The sequence below is a fragment of the Sander vitreus genome, chromosome 18 (genome assembly GCF_031162955.1).
Source record: "Sander vitreus isolate 19-12246 chromosome 18, sanVit1, whole genome shotgun sequence".
Lineage (NCBI taxonomy): Eukaryota > Metazoa > Chordata > Actinopteri > Perciformes > Percidae > Sander > Sander vitreus.
This window is the reverse complement of record NC_135872.1, coordinates 8,775,846-8,801,779: the sequence shown is the minus strand read 5'-3', so window position 1 is coordinate 8,801,779 and position 25,934 is coordinate 8,775,846. Positions and strand designations below refer to the sequence as shown.

Genomic DNA, 25,934 nt, shown 5'->3' with positions numbered 1-25,934 from the left:
AAACACATTTTACATTTGTATCAAGCATTGAACGCTTTGTGTTTGTGGATGTGATGGTTAATGACCCGTTTTTTTTACAACATTGCATGGAAAGGTAGGTGTGTGTCACATGTGTTCTATATAGAGTTTTACTAGCACAGTTTTCAGTGATTTTCTGTGAAAGACATTTCTGTTTCTGAGTGTTAGCATTATTGCAAGGGAAACACAGAATGAGCGACCTTTAACACATTTTAATATTAACATGCCAATGTTCAATAGAAAATGTCCCCTCTTTTAAGTAACTTAAGATGTTTGTTGTTGCTGAATTGGTGTTGTAAACGTCATTAGTTTTAGGCAAATCATGATGTTTATGATTTTTCTCCTCCGAGGTAGCCACATTCTGCATTCAGGAAGCTGTTTTTGTTTACATTTTTAGCTGAACTGTACCTAATTAAATTTTTTGAATTAGGTGCAGTTTGTGAATGTCTGGGTCCAGTCTGATAAACAAACATGCATGGTATTGTTTTGTTTTTTTCCTGAGCAGCCACGAGGAGGCATTTTTTTAGACTGTCAGACAGCTTTCAGCACCCTAATTCAGTTTTTAGTCGGCTTCTAAACTGAAGACAAATTTACAAATAATAAAAATTCAGTCGAGGCATTTTTCATTATCCATTTTTATCCCAGAATAATACCGTAAGAAGGTCGAAAAATCTTGAAACTTGTCTATCCCTAAATCCACTACATATTCTTAACTCCATTTACAACCTCTTTGTCTGTGTTTCCTCAGCCTCAGACTCACGGCATCAGCACAGGTGGAGTGTGTGCCCCGTGTCACTGTAACTCGTTTGGTTCCAAGTCGTTTGACTGTGATGAAACCGGTCAGTGTCGGTGTCAGCCGGGCGTCACCGGACCCAAATGTGATCGATGCTCACGAGGATTCTTCAACTTCCAGGAGGGAGGCTGCACACGTAAGCGCAGAAAGTGGGGTAGAGAGGATGGTTTCTTTAAAAGCAGTTGCCAAACCCTATTATCAGCTCACAGACCAAAAGTATAGCTCAATCCACTCGAAACCCCGACGAAGTCAATGCATTTAGATTTGTCCTCTGTTTGTACTGTAATTTTCAATGGAAGTAATATCAGCAATCGCAAGACACTGTCTTTATTAAACTGCTGCTTTGCTCTTTTTTCTTTATAATTTAATGTTTACATAAACTGTCCGCAGAGAAATTCCATTTAAGAAATCTATTGTGTAATTTCAAAAGGGCAGGTGCATTAATTGAAGCAAGAGTGTCAGTGTTATAATTACAGCATTGCAAAGCAAAATATTTCTGCTCACAAGCAGGGCAAAGCTAAAACATCTTGTCATAAAACATAACAAAATATGGCAAAACATTTTATGAATGTGAGTGGCCGGCTTAAGTTAAATGAGTGCTGCTTTGTACTAAAAAATAAAGTACTTTGGCAGTGTAGGCATTTCTTTTTCCAGTGTCAGATGGACAAAATACAGTTTGTTACTAATAAAACCTACAGCAATTACCTTGTGGTTTGAAATATCAGTGCGTCCTGCAGTAGCCACAAAATCGTATAAAAGTCAGACTTGCAGAAATGATCATGTATTTTTGACATTACGATGTGTTTTATAAATAGTGTAGCAATTTCCCCTAGGGTTATGAAACATGCATCTTGGCAAAGGCTATAGCGACATCAAACAAAGAATACATGCATATATATTTAGATGATGGAAGGAGCAAATTAAAGACAGAAAGAAGGAAGTAGGGAAGCAATAAAAAACGAGAATTGTCTTTGAAGGTTGAACACAGAATAATAATGATGACCAATAAATTATGTAGCTAATAGATTTCTTAATTCTCTTGGCTGGTGAACAAGCAAAACAGCTGATAATAACATGTGAAGAATATTTCAGGAAGACACCATTTGAATCAAATGTAGTCAATTTTACAGGGAATGTAGTAAATGTGTGTTTCAGGAAACACATCAACACAGTCATGCAAATTAGACAGATAATCTTCAATTTACAGCAGGGCATTTTGGCTTTAGATTTCTGTTTCTTGACCGTTAACACTTTCTTTCTTTATTTTCCATCCTGTTATCATGATCAGTGCTTTACATAGAACTATGAACGTTCCAGTGTGTATAATTTCCACAGTTTTACTGCAAACCTTTCTTCCAGGTGGTGATTCAAAGTTATATCAGCAGGGATTTAAAACCAAACACATGTCTGTACTCACACCTCAATTTAAAGTTTGGCCCAAATTGTTCACCATGTCACTGATTTAAACTTGCAGCATGCTGGTGTTGAATGTGTTGGTAGTGGAGATGGAATTATTTTTGCAAATTATAGCATACGTATAGCATACAAGCTGCTGAACTCTAAAATGAAACTAAAAGCAGTTTTTTTTTTTTTTTTTTATGTCAGCAAGATCTGCTAGTGGTTAAGGGACGAATGATTGATTTTCATGTGTCACAGCTATCTAGTACATGCCTTTTGTGGCCACTGTTTAAAGGTTACTTTAAAATATAACACCCAGCTTAGACTAATGCTAGCTTTTAATAGATACTGCAGGTACTGTAGTCTACAAGTCAGATGTAATTAACATTTCAGAGTAGTAGTAGTTATTATTAATACTGCTAACTGACAAAAAAGAACACAATATTAATTAGATGTATCAGTGATCGAAAGGTGTACATCTGAAAGCAGTAAGATAGTAATAGCTGTTTGTTGCCAGAGCTCAGGATTTTCATTACCATTGCCTGATGGTGTGTTACTTCATCTTAAAATACAAATGCCTGATATTATAAGGTAATATGTTCAAATTATTAAATAATTTGCCTTAAAAACTTTGCAATGCAGGCAGCAGGTGCTGCAACCTTGTGCCACCCAAAATCAAGATTAAGCATCCACGCACCCCAAGTACGACTATGAATAGCTTTTCCCACATATCTCCCTATGCAATTTATTATTGATGCCAACCACTATTGACAGCCAAGTAGAATAGTAATAAGTTAGCCAAAAAGAGAAGATAGGACTGGGAATTATTTGCTTTGATTCATCTTAAGATCACTACCACAGTCAGGTTACAGAAATAATATGCTGTTTTGTGTTTAATGTTCCAGGGAATTTACTGCAGGCCAGTCAGAATACAAATATGATTCAGGCTGTGGGCATGTGGTTTCCATAATTGAAATTTACAGAAAATGGCCACAGCTAGCTGATGACACATAGCTTTCATTAACAATTTACATGAATTAGTCAGGTGCAATGCTGTTTAACATAAGGAAAGTTCATCAATAAATTGATTGAAATATTAACAATATAATGCAACTCTCCTGTGAAGATGACTTCACATTTCATCAGATTGGTTTATGTCAACGTTTATTTGATTTTTCTTTAGAGTTTATTCAAAAACTATTTAAACCATACCATTTCCCGTCTCCTACAGCCTGTCAGTGCAGTCATGTGGGGAATAACTGCGATGCTAACACAGGACAGTGTATCTGTCCTCCAAACACCATCGGTGAGAGGTGCGACCTCTGTGCTCCCAACCACTGGGGCCATGATATCATAACTGGATGCAAGGTAGGCTGAAAACTGGATTTGCCAAAAGCAGTTGCTTACATTTGTGTAACCTACAGTACTTGTAACACATGAAGAGGGCTTAGCAAACACACTATATAATAAGAAAGAGATCAATTAAACTTATTTAATTCACTTTTTTTAAGACAATGGAAAACAAAAGCTTATTTCTTTCTGAGGCATTGTGCTTTCCACTATTGAGAAATCATTTGGAATGCCGTCAGTGATCAATGAATCCTGATTTTTATAATTTCTTATATAATGCTTGTAGCAATATATATATAGTAATAATCATAGACACACATACTTTTCTTATCATCCTAACCCCAATACGTGCATAGTAAAGGTTAATATAATTAAAGGAAAGTCTTTATCTAATTTGCCCATTTCTTTTTCAGCTGGTTACCATTTAGTTGGTTTTTTTCACTACCATTTTTGCTGTTACTTCTCAGTCTTCTCTCCTTTTTAGCTCCATTTCTTCTTCTCTTCCTTTCTAATTTTCCATCCTCCACTCCTTTCTGTGTGCTCCTCCCATACTCTGTTCTGTTATTATCATGTTGCGTGTTTACACAGCCTTCTCTCTGTATTCCCTCGTCTTCATCACCTCTCTTTCTGTGTCTCTATCATTCCCATTTCCTCTGCTTCTCTGTTTCGTTACACGACTTTGTTCAAAGTGTTTGAAATGTAATTGTTCTGCACTGAAACTATCTCTCCAAAAGGCTGTGAGGTTGCAATAACAGTCAACTATTAGAAGTAGCAGTAGACCATTAGCAATTAGAGGCTCGAACATAAAAGTACAGTAAGTCTCAGTTTAACGGCAGATTGATCCAAAAGGGTACATCAGGACAACAAAGAGGGATGCAACAGATCTTAGTGGTACCAAACAAACATATAAAAGGTAGCGAAGACAAGAGAACAAAGTAAAACACAGCAAAAGCAGAAAGGTATAACATAACAGTGAAGTACAACGAGCCAGAACTGAGCAAAAATAGATATTTCCTCAGTGTGAAAGATTAAGATTACAAAGAGATATCAAGGGATGAGATGTCACTGAAAATCAACACTCATTAACAGGGAAAAGCTCTTGCTCTGGGTTAAGAGTTCAAAATCACCCATGGGTGTTAACACTTGCTGGTATATACACTCTGAATGGAGGTAATTCAACACTGAAGGTCTTTATTCAACCACAGTTGTTCTTATTTCTCCAGATAGGCATTTACAGCTTGATTGTGCAGCTTTCGCCTCACAGCACACATGACGGTTACCTGTTTTATGGTGTTTTGATCTTAGATTGAGACATTTGTCAATTGTAATAACATCCGATATTGTTTAGCGAATGTTTTTAAGTAAGAACGATATGCTGCCGCTGCACTTTGGTGTTAACACAAGATTTCACTCACTCCAGTCATACATACGTAAATTAGGGGTGGGAATCACCCCTAATGGGCCTCACGATACAACATCATCACGATACTTATGTCACGATACGATATTATTGCAATTTTAAACACATTGCAATATTCTGTGATATATTGCAATTTATCACATTTTTTCCAACTTCAAATTTTTCCCAATTTCAAATTATGTACCCAAATGGAAACTTTGTCAACATTTGTGTTAGCTAAAAAAAAATTCTGTTTGTTCATCTCACTTCAATTTTATTGCTGCAAAATGGGATTGTCAAGCAGACAAACTGACAGCACATATACAATAATAGATCGACACTTGGCGTCTGTGTATGGATACAGTATTGCCACGGAAAATATCACGATACTATGCTGAATCAAACGCTCTACTGTAGGTTGACTGCACCAAGACAAATGTTTGTGTTGTACTTGATGAGGAAAAACCAAGTGTCTGTTTGATGCTGACAAAGTTCATTTTTAAACATTAAGACTAATAAGAGCATCAGAAATAATCTCTGTCTTTGTGTCTGTGTTTGTGTATGTAGGCGTGTGGCTGCAGTGTGATCGGCTCAGTGAGCCAGCAGTGCAACGTCAACACAGGCTGCTGCATCTGTCGCGACTCCTTCAGAGGAGAGAAATGCAATGAATGTCAAATTGGATACAGAGACTTTCCTCAGGTGACTGATCTGAATGACATTAACACTGCAAATATTACTTTTATTTAATTATTATTATTATTATTATTATTATTATTATTATTATCATAATAAAGGATGCTTTTATTTTTTTGTATTGAGATAAGAGAGGGGGCCCTAGAGAGAATCTCTGATGGGATTTGATCATTGGGGACAAAGGAGAGAGATTTTCATAGATGTGATAAAGCTATTTTAATGGATTTTATGAGCCTAAAAAGCCTCAATAAATGGACGTGTTCACTGCCTGATTGATAGAAGCCTAATGGTGTCATCATACCAGTAGTTTTATTTAACTCTCTTTACACCAGAGCCACACTTTGTGCGTAGCTTCAGCTTGTTTTTCTTCCACAGAGGTACCTCACTTGAAATGCAAAGTTGAACAAAATGCTGTACATGACATATACTACCAGATAATAGTGGACACGTGTAATTCAACAACACATGAGAATGTAAAAACGCAGAATGGGCACCTGTTTTACAAAACAGATTTTCAAGAAACAGCTCACCTTAAAATGACACTTGAGCTTGACCTTCTGATGTTAGTCAAAATTTCCTTAAATTTGGCTGCCAAATTTTCAGTTTCATTCAAGTCTTAGTTTGAAGGCAGCATTCTTTAATTATACTTCAAAAAGGGAATTAATACAATCACAATCAAATTTCATATTTGTTATTTGCGTCTTTGTGTTGTGGTATTCAAGGTAGGGAAAATGTGAATAGTTCGCCATGAATAGCATGGCAACAGAATAAAAAAACTTAGTGATCCTATTAAAAATCAGTCATTTTCTTTACACCTTTTGGAACTCAGTAGCTTCAGTCAAATGGGAAAATAACAGTTTGGTTTTCGTCTGAACTTCAGTGATGTTCGAACTGACATGGGAGTAAGAAGATAATGGCAACATTTTCATTTTGGAGTGAAGTTTAATGGTTTGGTGAAGCATAAAGCTAGGACACACTCTAGTAGCTCCTCTCTCAGCCTGTTATATTGTTGATAACAGATGCTTGGCGTTGTCTACATTCACGTTTCCCCACAGTGCACCCAGTGCAGGTGTAATGTCGCAGGATCGGACAGCCAGACCTGCGACCTGGAGAGAGAAGTGTGCGCCTGCGCCGATCGAACGGGAAAGTGTAGCTGCAAGGTACAGCATGCAACCACAAGAATATACACATGTTTACTTGGTCTTCCCTTATGATGTGAAAGAGGAATTTTATTTTTCTATCAATGCACTTACAGTAGTAGTTTGAGCTTTATTTACAAAGAAAGTTGAGCATGCATAAATGTGCATTATTGATAAAACTGATAAAAACATGCCAAACACTTGAGTATCACGTAGAAGAAGCAACACAACTTGATGATGAGCTTGGATGCTTTATAAAGCAAGTATAATAATGATTAAAAAAAACATATAAATATGTTTCAAATTAATGTTTGTGTCAAACTGAAAGTGTGAGCTAAATGAAAATGAATACAGAAATCCTAAAGTAAACGGGTTTCGTTTTAGTCAATTGTCAATTCAATTTAATTTAATTCAAAGGGGCTTTATTGGCATGAAACTGTCAATAACAATGTCGTTGTAGTCTTTCTGTGCCAACACACCATGTTAATCTCCTAAAAGCTTGTTGCCTGGAAAGACTTTGTCGGAATTTTCTTCAAACTAGTGCCATTTCGAGTAGGTTGAATAGATTAATGACAGGTCTCTCTTTCGACATGCTACACTCTTACACGCAATTGAATAAACTGTCATTAGTCTTTGTTTCCAGCTAGAAAAACAAGGCAGCTGTGCTGGGAAACATTTTTAAAGTTCTGCAAAACTATCCACCAAAATCAGTTGTAGAATCATATGGTACTTAACAGCTGGTTTAAATAGTCACATCATCATCTGAACACTCTACATTATTTGCTGATTGGTCCAACGGATACTGTACATTACATAATAATTGTCAATGGATGTTTTGCAGATATACTGTCCAAATCCAAGTTTAACCATCTAGTGACCACTGACATTCTGCTAAGAAACGTTTACCTTTCAGAAAGTCATCCTAATAAAGTGAATGAATGTGTGAGAAAAAAAAGAAGAAAAATGTATGGGTTGAAGATATATACACATTCTTTTCATCTATATGTCTAGAAATAGGTAAATTATATACCATATACCTTTTCTTGACAGTCATTTCAGTCAAATTCCCTATTCAAATTGTAAGCTAAACTTAATAGAAAATGACTGAAACATTTTTACTGGATTTTTATAGTACACATACAGTACACACATTCAGTTATGTACACACTTATAAAGCATACATTTCACACCTCTAAACCTTACTGTGACAAGTTGATCATATATCTCTCTCATCATACCTTACCATCACTGCACACACACGCGCACGCGCACACACACACACACACACACACACACACACACACACACACACACACACCTGACTCAGGGCCGGTAATGAGACTTCAGATCACTGGGTGTCATCTTCACCATGAACAGGTAGAAGGTTGACTGGACAAAATGTGGCTCCAATATACACAATACAATGTAATAACCTGGGATAAATGTTGATTGACAGACATTTTATAATAATTGTATCATTAAGTCATTTATCATGCAAAAATGCCTTAAAATTAATACAATTCTAGAATTTCAAATGTGAAAATGTTCTCTGTTTTATATGATTAAATTGAATACATTTGGCTTTTAGACTGTTGTTGTAAGACTTTATAAACTAAGAAAGGTCATTCATTGAAAAAATGTTTTAAATTAAATTTATGATCATTAATGTGAGCGTCTAGTAATAACATAATGATCTCCTTTTGACGTAACCAATGCAAATAATGTAGAGTACTAAAGTTGGCGTTTTGGGTTCCTTCACTATACCTTCACTTTCCTCTGTTGTTCTTGGTCCTTACTCACTAACCTGCAGGACTTTTAGACAGAACTCAACATTAATTGGATGATGTTTGACAGCAGTGTGAGCCTTTTCTTAGCAGAGAGAGAAAGCTTAATATACAGACCTGTCCTAATCCCATTTTAGACGAGTCAGCTCACAGCTTATTTACTCCAAACAATTCAGTGCAGTGTGATACTTCTTGTTTCTACCCCAATGCAAACTAAGAAAATGCATTGTTTTCGTGTGGCATAGGATGGGTGTCGTTTAATAGCCAAAATATGTGATGCAGTCCAAGTTAAAGTAGTAACCAAGTTCAATCTGCTTTCTGACCTCAAGCAGTAAATAAAGAATTGCATGCTTTGAAAAGTTGCATTATGTTTCTCATAACTCGTCCATGTCACTGCATTGTATTGTTTTCAGATTGATTTTAGCAGGGGCGGTTCTACATTGAATTACACCCAGGGCGAGACCCCCTTCGAGCGCCTCCCCCCCAAAAAAAATAAAAAAAAATAAAATAGCTATTTTATAGTGTATATATATTTTAAGTTCTGATAACTTATACTGTCATATTTTGTGCAGAATTGTGTTCATTGTCTTTCGAAAATGTTGGAGGTGGAGATTGTGCAACTTAAAAAGTGTGTTTCTTGTTGTAATTGCAATAGTTAAATAACTGGATTCTCTTAAGTGTGTTTTTCAAATGTTCTAATGAAAGATTTGTGCAATTGAAAAATATAATTTTCTCTTTCACTTATGTTGTTGAAATCTGCTCCCCTATTGAATGCTCACGGGCGCACGCCCTTTAAAAAAAAAAAAGTAGTCAAAAAATGTTTGCATTTCAGACGGCCGACACAAACACACACGCCTATCAACTCGATAATAAAGCCGTAAAGTAGGCAAGGCTCTTTCAACTCAGGATAGGATTGAGATGAAAAGTTTAACTGACACATAACCGCGATCAACTTCGTGGGTGCTCAGTATTAGCGGAGTACCAACGGTATCAGCGTCAATGCCCGGCAACCCGTTCGACCCAGAGGTGACCTGTCCCCCGCTCCCCCCTCCCCTTTCCCCTTCTCACACAGCTTCTCTGTGCAGTGTGCGCACGGCACCTTCTCAGCAAGCAGGGGCGCAAATTTGCCAATTCCCCACACGGTGAAATGATAGATAATACAGTAGAAAACCGCTTCGAGGATTTTTTTTTTTTTTTTTAAGTGCTCGTGCCGCCCCCCATGAGTCATAAAAAAATACGACCCGGCGGCTGCCCGCTTCGCCCGTGCCAAAAACCGCCTCCTTAGTCTCCACAACATGCTGTCCAATGAAACTGAATTTATTAAAATAATGTTCAAATGTTTATAAAGAATCATAAAAGCTTACCTCAACTATGTCTTTGCCTGTGTTTATTTTAGGCAAATGTGAAAGGAGACAACTGTGATCGCTGTAAGCCAGACACGTTTGGGTTGTCGGTACGAAACCCACTTGGCTGCAGCAACTGTTACTGTTACGGACTGACACACTCCTGCACAGAGGCACAAGGGCTCATCAGGATGTGGGTAAGTAGACATACAGTATCTTAATTGTTTTACTTCCGTCCTGTCACTGTTTGTTAAATGCAAGTAGGTTGAAGTATTTGGCAGAACACCTTACTGTTTGGCCACATTGCCAAATTGAACAGGATGGATCTGTCTAACCGTTCATCAGGTCATTCATATTTTGAACATTTGTGCATTTCGCAGTTGATTTTTAGAATAACAGATAACTGTTGTTCTAATTTTGGACTGAGTTTGAAAGAGTGCTGCAAAACAACTATTGGGGAAACTTTATATAGACTCAGCAACTAATTATTTTTGCATTAAAATATGTTAATTAACTAAAGTGATAGATGTAAAATATCTTCATCTTGTCCAAAACCCTGGTGATAATATATATAACAAGTTTAAAGAGTATTCCCTGGTCTGGAGTTTTCATCCGTGGATCTAACCAGTAGTTGCCTGTAAGCTGTACTTGTTGTACACGCTGTCTGTGCCAGCTTCCTTGCTGAGACAACTCATTTGACAGCTGGCTGCCTACAACGGACTCTGCTTTATGGCAGTGTTGTAAGCGCTGTGTTGTTCATTAATCATTATCTATGAATAATTAAAGATAAGTTTAATATTTGAAGTTAATAGATGTCATTTTACTTGATATCTGCCCAGTAGAAAGTCAGTGATGTTCATTAGTTATTTTGCAGCCTACCTGGTGATTGACGATAGGTACCAGGTTATAAATATAAAGAAGGTGGTCTGATGTTTACAGAGATAAGTTAGGTGTGCTGTATTTGGGAATATTGCCACTCTTTTATTGTGATTGTTTATTGCATAATCACAATTCAGTGCTGAGTCTGTTTCAGTGAGGGTCCCGGGCCTTGTTGATGAGGCTAGCTGCAGGTGGGAAGAAACTGTTTTTGGAGGAGGTTTTGGTCCTGATGGACCGCAGCCTCCTGCCAGAGGGGAGTGAGTCAAAAAGTTTGTGTTCAGTGTGGGAGGGGTTGGCCACTAACTTTCCTGCCAGCTTCAGCGTCCTGGAGGCGTACAGGCCCTGGAGAGAAGGCAGGTTGCATTGACATGAATGTCTGTACCAAATGCCACACCAAACCATCCAATAGTTGTTGAGACATTTCAGTCAAACAGCAAATGCCAATCTCAGGGTGGAAAAGGCAGGAGATCAACAAATAGGACACATTGTTTGGGAGCCATGACTGTACAAAAGCGCGTGCCAATCCATCTAGTAGCCATCGAGATATTCACTGGATAAGTGAAAACTTGCTGGGGGTGCTTGAAGAAAAAAAGTCTGTAGACTACATCTTCCATCCTAGCCTGGTTTATGTACCCACTGGCTTCCATACATCAAAATACAAACATGAGGGTGAGCATTACAAATACCGGCTCTGAATCAAAAACAGAGGTACTTAAGTGCAGCAGACACCATCAGACAGTCACCTAGCAAGTTAGCAATCGATTGTTGAGTGGCAGCCTGTTTTTAATAAAGGCCCTTCATCTCAGAAACGGTTGCCATCTGCGATAATCTGCCGTTTCCGTGGTAACCGTAGAGTTTTCTGATGGAGTGCGGCGAGCGGCTTCATTTGAACATCAAACATTCACTTCATTTATTGTTGACAGAGAGAGAGAGGAAGGGCTGGACAGAGAGAGAAAGACAGACAAAAATGGAGAGTTTATTGGAAAGGGAGATTTTCTCTGAACCACTGAATCGTGAGATTACACTGAGTGGAGTGGGACACTCACATACACGCATGCACACACACTCTCCCTCACTATATCCAGACACCATACACATACACTATACAAACACAGTACACATGCCTTCACATACGCAAACACACAAAAACTCACACTACAGGGGATTACACGGAGGTTCACGGAGAGGGACACACACACACACACGTCATTTTTTGTGATATTTATCTCTGAAGGGAGAACTGTGTGTGTGAGATTGGATGACTATTTACTGGTTGTTAAATAGTGCTGTAAAGATCTGTACTAATACTGTATAATGAAATAAAATCTTTAAAGAACTGAGATAAAATGGAAGCATGATGTGAAAAAAGGAAAATACCTTCAGGAGGACTCTCGTCTTTAAGAATAGAGAGATGTTTTGCCCCAGACTAATGGCCGCATATTCTAAACTAAAAATAAATAAAAGAAAATAAATAAAGAAAACATTAGTAACTATTAGCTGTAAATAATAAAAGAGTATGCACTTTAAACCTTTTATGTAATGTGCATGCAGGTGCAACATTTTGCACAATCATTTTGGTACTTTGTACAAAGATCCTGTCATGTCTGAATGCCATAGCAAACATTTATGTAACAGACACATATTTGTAAATAATACAAAGCCATTACATTAACAGCTAGATGAGGCCAGCAATGCTATGTATTCTACATCTGAACATTTTGCACATTTATGAAATGGTTCCCTTTTTAGTTAAATTCAGTGTTATTACTGATATATATACTTAAAGAAAATGTATACAAACCCTGAATTATAAAGTATTGTTAAATAGAAAATGGTACATGAGAATAATAAGGATCTAGTGAATGTAGAATGAAGCCCTTGTCCTCAGCCTGTTCATACTTCTTTTTCTCTAGTATAGCTCATACTCAATCAGAATAGACTCCAGGCTCTATTGGCAATATTCAGAAATTGTTATTTAGACATTACCTCATGAGTAAGCTCTACAGATTTACAAACTACTAATTGAAACATTCGAGTATCACTTCTTAACTATTTGAGAGTGAAAATATCCCCCATAACTTATTTCCATTAATACCCACATTGTATGTAGTCTCAAATTAGGATTTTATGACATACTAACATTTTTGTCATTTTGTTCCTATTACTTATTTATTTTCATAGTTGTAGCTAATTGCCAACTAGAAACCAGCTACAGTATATAGATATGTTTGGAATTCAATTCAAGAAATAAGCAATTTCCCGTTCCATGTGTGACTGTTCCATCTGTGTCCAAACTATAGTACCTATAGATATTATCCACACAATATTTAAATCACTCAACCACAACCCACAGTCCATAATACACCCAGATATTATTACAGTAATATTGAAAAGAAACGCATAAAGTGGGAGACCGAGAGAATGAGAAAGTAAGGGCTACATTTTCTCCAGACTGTCTCTTGCTCTCTGGTATTGTAATCATATTTGAGTTATTACTGACAGAGTGACAGCACCAGTTTCAAGTTATATTCAGAAGGGAAAGACATTTACATTGGAAAATACAACTGAAGAGCAATACTTACAAAAGCAACAAAAATGGGCCCATGATTAATAAAAGTGACAACACAATCAACTTGAGAAAATACTGACTCGGTGATTGTCTTATTAACCACTATTAAAATACCACTATTATAAAATACTGGGCCAGGGTCTTCCATCACCAAAACATTCAGTCACTTTTTGCTGCACTGAAACCATTGTGCAGAATACAAAACAAGCCGATCTTTTGTTCATGCCTTTTAAGCAACTGAAAGCAGCTACAGTTAGAAGCAGTTAGCCTTACCTTAGCATCAAGTAAAGCTTTCTGTCCAACATACAACTCTGTGAATCAGTGAGTCGAGGCAGAGCAGCCGGAGGACATCAGAGGGAAAACCAGGAAACATTTTCTCCATAAAATATGATCCAGTTTCACCAAAATCAATGGTGGTGTCTGACTTAGTGCCATAAAGTGTTAGGCACTTCTCCCGGGAGATCGCACCCACTCACCAAACCTGCAACAGGATTGCTACTAAATGCCATCAGATTAAGCTGATGGCAGAAGATTGTTGTCTTTAAAATAACAGATAGTTATCCTCAGACTTAACTAGAATTCCTATACTGTACCTATTCAAATTAATTTCACTGTTTTACAAAAAGGTTGCCACAGAATGTTTGTTTTTGCAAAGACCGTATTTGGAGATGAAAATGCATCGAGTCATGTTGCAATCAACTATTTCCATAAAAGGTGTCTTCATTTGGTTTTTTAGAGCTGCATAGATCCATCCTCATTAGTTAGGATATTCCATAATCCTCTGCGCCCACAGATGAAACAAGGAAGTCAGTTTTACGTACCAAAATAGCAGTCTCAGACAAAAGGCATTTGAAATCGATGTCAGCCAAAGTCAAAGAAGGGTGAGGGTGGAGCATTGTTTGAGTCAGCATCATTAGAAGGTGAGAAAAAGAGAAGATAGTGTAGACACCTCATTTACAGTTTTGTCATGGTATGCAACATAACTTATATGGTTTGAATTATGATTATGCCATTCTACCCACCCATATATGCACATATGCTGTATCTGCCTCACTTTATGTCAACTACAACATGGTGAAATAAGACTCTCGACCCTCGGAGGGCTGAGGGAGCGAGTGAACAACGATGGTCACTCCAAGTGGCCTCCGCTATGACGTCATACCAAGGGCTGAGGGGTGGAGGGCATGTTGAAAAACTAATGAAACACAGCCTATGTGTAAAAGGGTGTACCTCACCAAAATGTATAATAAAAAACTGAGACCAAAACATTCATGATTATTAGCCATTTAACACCATTTAAACTAATCACAGTTCCTTGAGGTTAATCTACGAGGACCAACATGCATCACATTAATATTGTCATTGTTGTGTGTAGTTAACGCTGAAGCCTGAGCAGACGGTGCTCCCCCTGGTGGATAAATCCAACACTGTGGAGACGAGGAGAGGAGTGAGCTTCCAGCACCCTGAGATCCTCGCTCATACAGAGCTGGTCACCTCAACTCTCTTGGAACCCTACTACTGGAAACTGCCGGAGCAGTTCAGAGGCTCTATGGTAGGAAAGCTCACTGTTTTTGTGTTTTTTCATTTGTTGTTTTTTAATTATATACTTTTGTATGTCTGCCATTTCACTTTAAGATGACTAGGCAATACAGTTTTTAATTCTTTTCTACAGCAATCTGTATTTCTCTGACCATCAAAGTAGTAATATAGATATCAATATTTTAGCTGAAATCAAGAGGATTTTGTCAGAATGGCACAAACTGTTAATTCAGTACAGTTGTCCTTAATTTCTTTAATCAATTATCTCTGTCCTTCAGATCACAGCATATGGTGGGCAGTTGAAATATGCAGTGTACTACGAGGCCAGAGATGAAACTGGTCCTTCCTCCTATGAGCCTCAGGTCATTATTAGGGGTGGTCCTAACCGCAACATCCTGATGACACGCCACATACCGGGACTCCAGATTGGTCAGCTGACCCGCCATGAGATCGACATGACAGAGGTAGAGCAAGGATGGAAATGGGAAATTGAAAAAAATAATGGAAGAAATATTTGAGTTATGAGTTTTAGAAATAACTTCTTCTATTAAATACCAACTAAAAGAAGAATAGACCTAAACCAAATATTGATTGTGGTTAGTTTTGGCAAGCTCTGTCAATCAATACAAACAGGGTCTATTACAATGGTAATGGACTGCAGTGGTAAAATTGATTTGTCAGTGTGTTTACTGTGTGTGTGTGTGTGTGTGTGTGTGTGTGTGTGTGTGTGTGTGTGTGTGTGTGTGTGTGCAGCATGAGTGGAAGTACGCAGATGGCAGGTCCATGACTCGAGAGGACTTCATGGATATTTTGTTCTATGTGGACTACATCCTAATTAAGGCATCACACGGCAACTTGATGAGACACAGCCGGTAAAAAGGACACACACACAAACACACACACACACACACACACGAGCAGTAGCATGCGCCTCCACACAGTGTAGTCCACTATTAAATTGGAAATGTGATGGCTACATAAAGGATAACCTGTGGGGGAAAAAAGGCATGTATCTTAGTTTTAGAATTTCCAAATGTCCCAACAAACCAGTGCTATTAGAAACTGAAAAGAAAACAGTTGTAATCATATTACATTGTTGTATTGATGGATTTGATTGATTGACTTCTCTCTCTTCCAGTATTTCAGAAATCAGTCTAACAGTGGCCGAGGAAGGCAGACCAACCAAAGAGAGCGAGAAAGCACATCAGATAGAGAAGTGTGATTGTCCAATCGGATACTCTGGACTTTCCTGTGAGGTGGGCACTCAACTAAACACATACATGCACAAACTTGTAGAACGTATACCTGCAAAATGTGAACTTTTCCAAATGGTGTTCCTAAGAACTCTGATACAGGTATTGCAGGAGTCAGCAGGTAGTTCATAGCATTTTCAACTGTACTTCAAAAGAACTTTCAGTACTGTACAGTACAAGTGCAAATGTGACTATATGAAACTACTGCTACTGCCTTAAAAATAATTGTAACCAAGATACTTAGCAGGATATTTTATATTTGAGAAAATCAGGGCTCTCTATTGGACAAAAAAGTAAAATAAATATCTTTGTCATTTCTGTAGTGCAATTTTTTATTTGCATTGGCCAAAATATGTACAAAAACCAAATTCTTTGATAAGCTAAAATCATCTCTTCTTCATATGTTGGTAGAAACTAGGAGACATGCCAAGAAATTTCACAATATAGTCAGCGTTTATCAGTGTAAAACTGCATCACTAAGTTTCTGTATCTCACTTACAGTATTTGTAATAATTGTGTGATGAAATTACTTCAATGCAGAAGCAAAAAGCACACTGCATCAAAAGTAGAGCATGCAAAAAAACAAATACGTTAACACAAAAAATATAAGAATAGTGAGAATATTACAGTAAAACGAAAAGAAAAACCCTTCACATTGACACAAGTTCAAAACTATCTAACATTACAAACATTAATTACAGAGTGATCTCTCAGAGGAATGAATGCTTTATGTCTGCTGACTTCAGAGTGTAAACATGGAGGTCACAGACTAGGCTTTCAATAATATCTCACAAGTTTCCAATTTACATTTAGTTCAGAGTTTTAAGCCTCTGCGACGCCTTTCAGACTCATGTTTTTTTGTTGCTTTGCTTAGCTAGGATTAAGCCTCACTGAGCGTCTCTCCCACTCAGTTGTGATTTTGTTAAAGCAATTGACTTTCAGCTTGCGTCCACAGAAAGCATATAGCAGGGACTCAATCTTTAGTTTAATGAGGATTTTGTAGAGGTAGCTTATGATACACATGGGCAACAGTTCTGTGCAATTGCGCTGGAGGGCGCCGCCTGAGAGTCAGTTAGGTATTATTGTGTTAATCTCAAAGGAACACATGAGTTGCCAGTAAACTTTTAACTATATTTTTTTGTTTCACTTTGTCGTTTGCTGCTTGGCGTGCAGAGGAGCAGACGTCTATATTGCGGGAAAAAAATTGTAACCGTGTACATAATTTAAAAACTACAGATTTGAAGCCAAATAGCAAGCAGTAGCTAAACTTCAAATGTTCAGGTCGCAGAGGTCTTGGCTGACAGATGGCCATTCTATGTGTTGCTGCCGTCGTTGTTAATAAAGTATTTTTAAACGGGCGTTTAGTGCTAGCAGAGGGAACAGATGGCTCTTTAAATGGACTCCATTAATTATTACTGAACAGGAGAGAGAGGGAGGGAGTTACCTTGCATGTCTCTCTGTGTGTGTGTGTGTGTGTGTGTGTGTGTGTGTGTGTGTGTGTGTGTGTGTGTGTGTGTGTGTGTGTGTGTGTGTGTGTGCATGTCTGTGATCAAAAGTTACTAGGGAATAACTCTTAATTGTGTGTATGTGTGTGAAAGAGAGAGTGGTCAACAGTTGCCTTGAGAAATAACAATTAGGGATAATTATGTGGGTCCATGTGTATTGTGTGTGTGTGTATGTGTGTGTGTGTGTGTGTGTGTGTGTGTGTGTGCGTGCGTGCGCGCATGCGTGTGTGTGTATTCCAAGATCATGCATAGTGTGGGATTACTGTGGGAACACATGCTATCAAAACTAGATCTTCTATTTCTGTCTTTCAGCTTTTAAAAAAAATCTTTTAACGAATAAATCTCTACCCTCATTATCCCGCTCATTCTCTTTCTGTCTGGCTGGCTCTGTGTGCAGGAGTGTGCTGCAGGTTTCTACCGTCTTCGCGCCAGTTCCCTGGCATCTGTTCCAGCGTCAGGAGTGCCCACCGCTGCCGGCATGGGCAGTTGTGTTCAGTGCCAATGCAGTGGGCACTCTTCCACCTGTGACCCTGAAACATCCATATGCCAGGTAAGAGTGTGTGTGTGTGTGTGTGTGTGTGTGTGTGTGTGTGTGTGTGTGTGTGTGTGTGTGTGTGTGTGTGTGTGTGTGTGTGTTCTCCCACTGGAGACCCTTACTGTATACAGCCATATGCCAGGTAGTTTCTGGAGAAGAGATAGAGGTGTGAAAAAGAACAAAGTGTGTGTATGTGTGTGTTAGGAGGAATGTTAGGTACTGTAATTAGCCCTGCGATAATTAACGACCCCAGGCTCATTCATATTTTGTGTAATTTCCTCTCCTCTGGATCTGATCCAAAGCTACATCCTTACTTTTAGAAAGAGGGGAGAATATCATCTTATCAGAAGATCTACAATTAAAACACATTAAGGCAAAGAAATTTGACCCTGATAGTTTAACACAAAATGTATTCAACAGGTAAGCACTGTCACTGAGCAGCACATTCCAGTTGTGACAATAATTTCCATACAATTTATTTTCTAACCGTTTAGAAACAAACTCTTGTAGTAAAAACTTCTAGTTTTTATTTATTTATTCAGTGCAAGGAAACAAAACTTGGAAAAGAGAACCACCTCCATGTTTGTTTTGATAGTGTGTGTGTGTGTGTGTGTGTGTGTGTGTGTGTGTGTGTGTGTGTTTTTAAGATATTCTGCCTGCATGTATTTCGTAAATCTAGCTGGTGACTGGTGAGATACTGTAAATCTGAACATGCCAGTTGTTAGCTGTTAGTCACTTCCAGCCTTTTCACAATCTGGTCAGTTGTGTCCCCATCTGATCTCAGATTTGATCTGTAAAAACCCTGGCAGACTTAAAGAATGTCACTGTTTTGCCATGATTTTCCAGCCACAGAGAAAACTGTCAGAAAAATCCATCAACTGAGATAGTTTCGGACAGTTTATGAGGACCCATTTAATGATGTGGCTTGATGTGGTTAGAACACTACTGCACTGAATAACCAATAAGATAGATATGTATAAGCACTTGTAAACAAACTCTGAAAGATACTGGCAGCTGTGTTCGAATGGAGCCTTTGTGGAAAAGTAATACAGTTTTTTCGCACATAATGTTTAATAATTGTTTTGGAAGACTTGAAATATGGCAGGTAGTGCAAGTGGCTCACCTTCTTTCATATAATTGCAGCTGCTCAACAATTTTTCAAAAGCTTGCTCAGGGTGCTGGATTTGTTGTTCGGTCATGACAGAGTGTGACTGTGATTACTGACTGAGAAGCGTATGAACAGGACAACTAAAAGGATCAGCAATTATGTAAAAGCCTCACTCGAGCTTAATTTAATTTGGACTGTAACCATCATGCAACTGTCACTAGCTTAATGGATCATTTTATTCCAGTAATAATCGGAAAAAGGGTTCAGTCATAAAAGAAAATGCCTAATGTTGACAGCTTGACTCTTATTCTTCAATGAATGCCATTCCCATTGACGCTATGAATTTAAATCGTAATTTCTAAACTTGCATGTACCATGAGATCATCTGTATGATAGACTCAAATTAGCACCAACGCAGTCGGTAAGACAAATGTTGGGTGTAATCGGCCTTAAGTCACCAATTGTTGTCCCCACACCAGAGAATAGTTGTGCTCCAATATGGGTGCCACTCCGCTGTCCTCTGCTTTCTAATTATTAGGGCCCGAGCGCCGACAGCGGAAACTGAAGGAATTATTATTACGGCAAATGAATTGTCTTTTTGAGGGGCTTAACATATTCAAAAACTCACCAAAAATTGGCGGTCGCATCAAGTCTGGTGAAAATTTACATATTTTAAGGGTTTCAGGAATAGGCGCACAAAAGTGGCTCGCTAGCGCCCCTACAAAGTTAGAAAAATTGAGCCCCTGCAGTGCGTTTAACATAGACTCACGAAACTTGGTACACATATGAAGCATGTCAAGACGTACAAAAAAATGTCATTGTAGCCATACCCTAAACCCAACAGGAAGTCCGCCATTTGTATTTAAAAGTTCGAAATTAGTGTGATTTTGGCCATTGTCGTACTTTAACAAACTCCTCCTAGAGATTTCATCCAATCAACTTCAAATTTGGTCTGTGCCATCTTAAGATGTTAACGATGAAAAGTTATTAAAAGAAAAACTTTTCGTCAAACGGTGTGGGCGTGGCAGGGTGGCCATTTTGAGTGTTTAGCGATGAACAAAGAAATTGTTGTAACTTGAGTGTACGCTGTCGTATCTCCCCAAATTTCTTATGATTGACAAGGGTCCCGGCCTGAGGACAACTACAGGCCAAAATAGATTTTTGATCATAGCGCCCCCCGCTGGCAACAGGAAATGCGCCTTATATGACAAACATCATCCAATTTACATAAAACTTATAATGTGTGGTCTACATGTGATACTGAGCTGTGATACAGAGAGTTCCTTCTTCATTGGTGATGGTTTGACCCGCTCCCCTAAGCTTTAGCCACGCCCCCTTTCATAATTGGTGACCCATTTAAGGTAGAGTCTTGAGTGAGGTGTCATTGAACTCAGCAGAGAGTTCCTACTTCATTGGTGATGGTTTGGCCTGCCCCATATGATCAAGCCACACCCCCTTTAATAACTAATGACCCGTTTCTTGTACATTATTGTGTGAGGTATCATTGATCTCAACAGAGAGTTCTGTGTTCATTGGTCATGGTTTGGCCTGCCCCCTATGCTTTAGCCACGCCCCCTTTCACAGCTAATGAACTGTATGACATACAGTCTTGTGTGAGGTATCATTGAACTCAGCAGGGAGTTCCCTTTTCATTGGTGACGATTTGCAGTGTCTGAGTGCCGCGCAAATGCACGGTCGCAAGGAGCAGCATCCGCCAGTAACCCCGAGGCGCGCAGAGGCGCGAGGGCCCGTCCAACACTGCTTGCAGCTTTAATTTGTTATTGTTTTTCTCCTTTTCTGTTACCTCCTCTCCTCTGTCTTTTATCCATTCTCATACCTGTATCTTCAACTTCATTCTATCATTTCTCCTTCTACTTCACCTCCTTCTAATTTCCTTGTTTCTTTTTATTCTGCCCTATTCTCATCCTCAATTACGTATTTACTCATGCTTTGTCTCCTTTCATTAGCCTGCCATTTTCTCTGTCTTTTACCTTTAGTTCTCTCATTTTTCTTTTCTTTCTCTACACCCTCCTCTCTTTCTTTCTCACCTCTCTAATTTCTCTAGTTTTGCCAATTTGTTTCTCTCCCTTTTTAGTTCTCCCCTTCCTCTTCTCTTGTGTTTGATTTCTGTCTCTTTCTGCCTCCCAGCCATTTTTCCCTCGCCCATTTCCATCTCGCTCTCCATAACGGCGTCATTAGCATTTTCTTACCGAGCGGGCTAAATTGAAAATGCTAAACGAGTTTGTTTCTGTGGTAATTAGTGGTAACGAGAAACACAGGAAGTTAATGGAAATGACTTGCTTCGTTAGAATGCAACTTCCTGTTGCACTGATTGAAGTTCCCATTTTCAACAAACAAGGCGAACACATACGACTGAACCCTGGGGATATGAAGAGGAGAAAGCTGCATGTTTGTGTACAGTATGTAATATATTTGTGTGAGTTTACTGTGTGTGTGTGTGTGTGTGTGTGTGTGTGTGTGTATGTGTTTTGTATGTGGAAATGTACTGTATATTTATATAAACAAACTGTATTTTGACATAGCACCTGTCAGAATACAAATATGTATAGGTATTGTTATATTATTAGTTATATTTGATGGTTGTGTACCCTGTCGTGAGATCTCACCTGTCAGCTAACAGCTAGCTGGCCGCTGCTGTGCATGTTCTCACAGCACGTCATCATGCAGGAGTGGAGGGACTGGGCCCAAAAACCATTTATTACTGTGTGTGGACTTGAAAATAGTCCCGGCTAGGGGTGTGTGTGTGTGTGTGTGTGTGTGTGTGTGTGTGTGTGTGTGTGTGTGTGTGTGTCTGTGTGTGTCTGTGTCTAAAATGGCTCAGAAACTGTGTGATGAAAAAGATGTGAGATGCCATTGGGTACTTCCCAGTGACAGTCCGTATGTGTGACTCTGTATGCATGTGAACAAAGAGACTGCTCAATCAACATTTCCTGGAAAATAAAAGTCAATAAAAGTTGTCATCTATTTGTCTCGTTAGAAGAAGAACGAATCTAAGAAGACAGGCAGCTCCTTTCTGTCAACATGTTGTCAAACATCTCAATAACCATCTCTGAGTTTACCGCCTTACAGCGAAGCACACCGGTGATCAAAAGTACTACTTTTATCCAAAAATTGTGAAGTAAACTGACAGTGGGTATGCCCAGTGGAGCCAGGATAATTATCTCACTCACCAAAAAACAAGCCTCCCCAAAGCCAGTTTGTTAGTAATCAAGGAGGGGATGATGAGTGACCCCACCTGTTGTTTCAATTACTCATTGCCGACTTGTGACAAGTAGACACTTACAAGGGATTGTAAACAGTGCGTAACTTTTTGATATTAATGAACATACGTTACATTCAAGCCATTGCCAAATGAGTTGCTACAAAGCTAATTAAGACTATCAGCTCCACACAACTCTCTCTGTATTTCTCAGTATGGCATGTTCAGAAGATTGTGGAGTCCAGTGACTTTCCCGCGCAGAAACTCAAGTGAAGATAATTACCTCTTTTGAAGAGTCCATCCTGTTTTTTTAATCCTCCGTGTCCTCCTTGGCTACTATCATGTGGACGCGACAGTTTTGTTGTCATTACTTAGAATTCCTCATGGGGGCAGCAGAAAATACGCACTATAGCTTTAAGTTATACTAATTTACTTATATCTTTTTTTTAATGCTCAAACTAATCTTGTGTCTTTTTCACTGTGCCAGAGGCAATATTCAAATACAACATGCAGATAAAATTGTAGCTTAACTGCTGTTAATTTAATTTGAAAATGAGTTTGCTTTTTAAAAGATAAAAAGCTTTCTGGATAAGCAGAAAGTTTTTTAATTTTTATTTTTTTTTGTAATTGTGTTACAGCTGCCTACATCATGCTCACACAATCAAAGTCTGCTTTTTAAACCAACCACACAGACCAAGAAGTCATGCTGACTAGAGGATGATGGGTTAGAGTCATGCTTGGGTTAGAGAATGAATGAAAGCCGATGCAGTGTCTTCACAAATATAACATTAATTTCACGTGTGTGTGTGTGTGTGTGTGTGTGTGTGTGTGTGTGTGTGTGTGTGTGTGTGTAGAACTGTCAAGACAACACAGAGGGTGATCGGTGTGAACGCTGCGCTCCAGGATTCTACGGTGTGGTCCGAGGTTTCCATGACGACTGCAAACCTTGCGCCTGTCCCCTCATCAACCCAGAGAACAAGTAAACTACCTGTTTATCCATATCTTTTTTCAGCAGAGGGTGTCTACAAATTGAAAGTATTGTGTATCAATCATGTATCATCTTGTCATGTTTGGATGCCATTCTTTAAAATACATTTATGTACATTTCTGTTATTTTCTCAACATTTTTGAACATGTAGACTGTAAACGTATTAAGATATTTATGTATGTTCACTGGAAGTATTTTCAATCTGTCTGAGTCTAGTTTCAGTCCAACCTGTGTAACTGAGGGATTTGATGACTACCGATGTATTGCCTGTCCTGAGGGTTATGAGGGCAAATACTGTGAGAGGTGAGAGACACGCAAGCGCACATGCACACGCACACGCACATGCACACACACACACACACACACACACACACACACAGGTCATGTATCTTTCTCCTACACACAAGAAAATGAGAGTTTTTGACAATGACAGTACAAGTACTTGAATATTTGTAATACAAAGTGATGTATGCTACATGTAAACATTTCTGGTGTGTGTGTGTGTGTGTGTACACTGTAAAAGTGTTGATGTGTGAAGTGCTGGAAAAAAATGTTTTTCTCACTTCCTGTTTGTGTACCTTTTTGCCACGATCTTGATTTGACAGTCGTCATTAAAAGGTCTTTATGTGTTCAGACACACAACAATCACAACTCATTCCTTCTTCCCATGATCCCCCTGTCCAGGTGTGCTACTGGTTACCATGGTAACCCACGGATGCCTGGGGGCCGCTGCGAGGAATGTAAGTGTTCCTTGTGGGGGGCGTTGCCTGGACCATGTGACCCTGTCACAGGCCAATGCCGTTGCAGGGTCGGGGCATCGGGAAAGTCGTGTGACCAGTGCATGGACAGGCATGTGTGTGGACCAGCTGGGATCATCTGTAAGACTAACACACAGCTTTATATTTAATCTAGTGTTGGTGCTGCTTTTTCTTTCTTGTCTTTTCTTTTTTTGCTTTCTCTTCATTCAGGGTTGAAATCTCAGCTATAGAGCTTAAATTAAAGTTATGAGACAAACAGCCAACAGGTGCCGGTTTTATAGGACATGTGTTCTGAATTATGTGATTGTGAATCTTAGTGCCAATAATTTAAAGAGGAAATTAATAAAAGCTAAAATCAAATCAGTAATCATTATAAGGGCCTCTTTGCCTTCAACAACAGAATCTATTACAAAAGGAGCCCAGAATTTAACTTTACTATACCAGATCATAGCAAAAAGAGCACATTTGGTCCCCTTGAAAGTGTCTTTAGGTTACTGAAACCTACAGACATCCTCTCCTTTTTATTTTCTTCTATTCTCTCTAATAGCCTACAACCCAGCATAGTCACCTGATGTTTTGCTTTATTTTGGCGATGAAATGCAAATGAGCAGTCAAAGCCCTTTTCTCCGGTTGCCATGGGAGACAGCAGGTCGTGGCAGAAGTCAGATTCAAGTCATTTAGAAAATAATTTCAATGTCATTTGGAGCTAATTTAAACTTAATATGAGCATAATGGCAGGGCCAATTCAGTGCCATTAGCATGTCTACAGGTACGAGAATATAGAAGAAAAGGTTGTAATACAGAGGGTGATTTGAAATTGCTGCTGTCAGGTCAGAGAGGAAATTGCTTGCTCAGGTCTTTGTGTTCCGACACAAGGCGTGTGTTCATAAATTGGCAGCGCGAGTGCTGCAGTGCACCCCTCACACCAAACCGGTCGCCTCTACGTTCAGACTATAATCACAAGTCCTGGTGTTTTACAGAGTGGAGCGATCAGACTGCTGTTCACTTGTTGAAGAGTGATTGCACTACGTTTCGTCCCTGCTCTGCCCTTTCTCCCATCCTATCAGACGCAAGCAAGCACTTTGGAAGTCTGCAATCTTGATCGAGGGAAATGCATAGCTCTCATATCTGCTGTATAACATAATTTGCATTGAGATGCAGCTACATTTCAATATGTGATGTCATAATGGGTTGCATTATTGAATGATGTCTACATCCACATGAGAGTTTATTATATACATATTATTTATTTCAGGGTGAAACATGGAGTATCATACTGATAGAGTATTATGACCTCAGGGAATAGCTAAATACAATGCTTATAAACAGAAAAAAAAATGATACACAAAAGATGCTTGCACATGATGTGTCCCCCCATGAGTTTTTGTATATTTTTGTAAAAAAATGTTTGCACAATAAGATATAAAAACCAAGGTTTAAATCCAAACAAAATGCATTACATTGAAAACCAGTTCTGGAGAAACCATTGCCATCGGACCTAAACATGCAATATTTGATATCTACTATGTGTCTAAACGTGATTTAACTAAACTGCATTGTTGGCCCTCATCAAAATTCCGTTTCCATATACAACTTAAGTGTTGGTCAAAGAGTGTACAACAGGCAGATATATTACAAATATATAAAAATTAAAGAAAATATG

The 25,934-nt window shown here is 38.6% G+C and overlaps 1 protein-coding gene across 1 annotated transcript in view; it reads left to right on the top strand.

Moving 5' to 3' along the window:
* The window catches only part of lama2 (laminin, alpha 2), a 211,952-nt gene that overhangs the window by 133,659 nt on the left and 52,359 nt on the right, over positions 1-25,934 (top strand). The window contains exons 23-35 of the mRNA XM_078275135.1: positions 767-947; positions 3,441-3,577; positions 5,526-5,657; positions 6,707-6,811; positions 9,971-10,114; positions 14,741-14,917; positions 15,183-15,368; positions 15,658-15,776; positions 16,043-16,160; positions 18,060-18,212; positions 23,380-23,504; positions 23,730-23,816; positions 24,198-24,391. Coding sequence (XP_078131261.1) covers positions 767-947; positions 3,441-3,577; positions 5,526-5,657; positions 6,707-6,811; positions 9,971-10,114; positions 14,741-14,917; positions 15,183-15,368; positions 15,658-15,776; positions 16,043-16,160; positions 18,060-18,212; positions 23,380-23,504; positions 23,730-23,816; positions 24,198-24,391 — 1,858 coding nt within the window. The remainder of the gene's footprint in view (positions 1-766; positions 948-3,440; positions 3,578-5,525; positions 5,658-6,706; positions 6,812-9,970; positions 10,115-14,740; positions 14,918-15,182; positions 15,369-15,657; positions 15,777-16,042; positions 16,161-18,059; positions 18,213-23,379; positions 23,505-23,729; positions 23,817-24,197; positions 24,392-25,934) is intronic.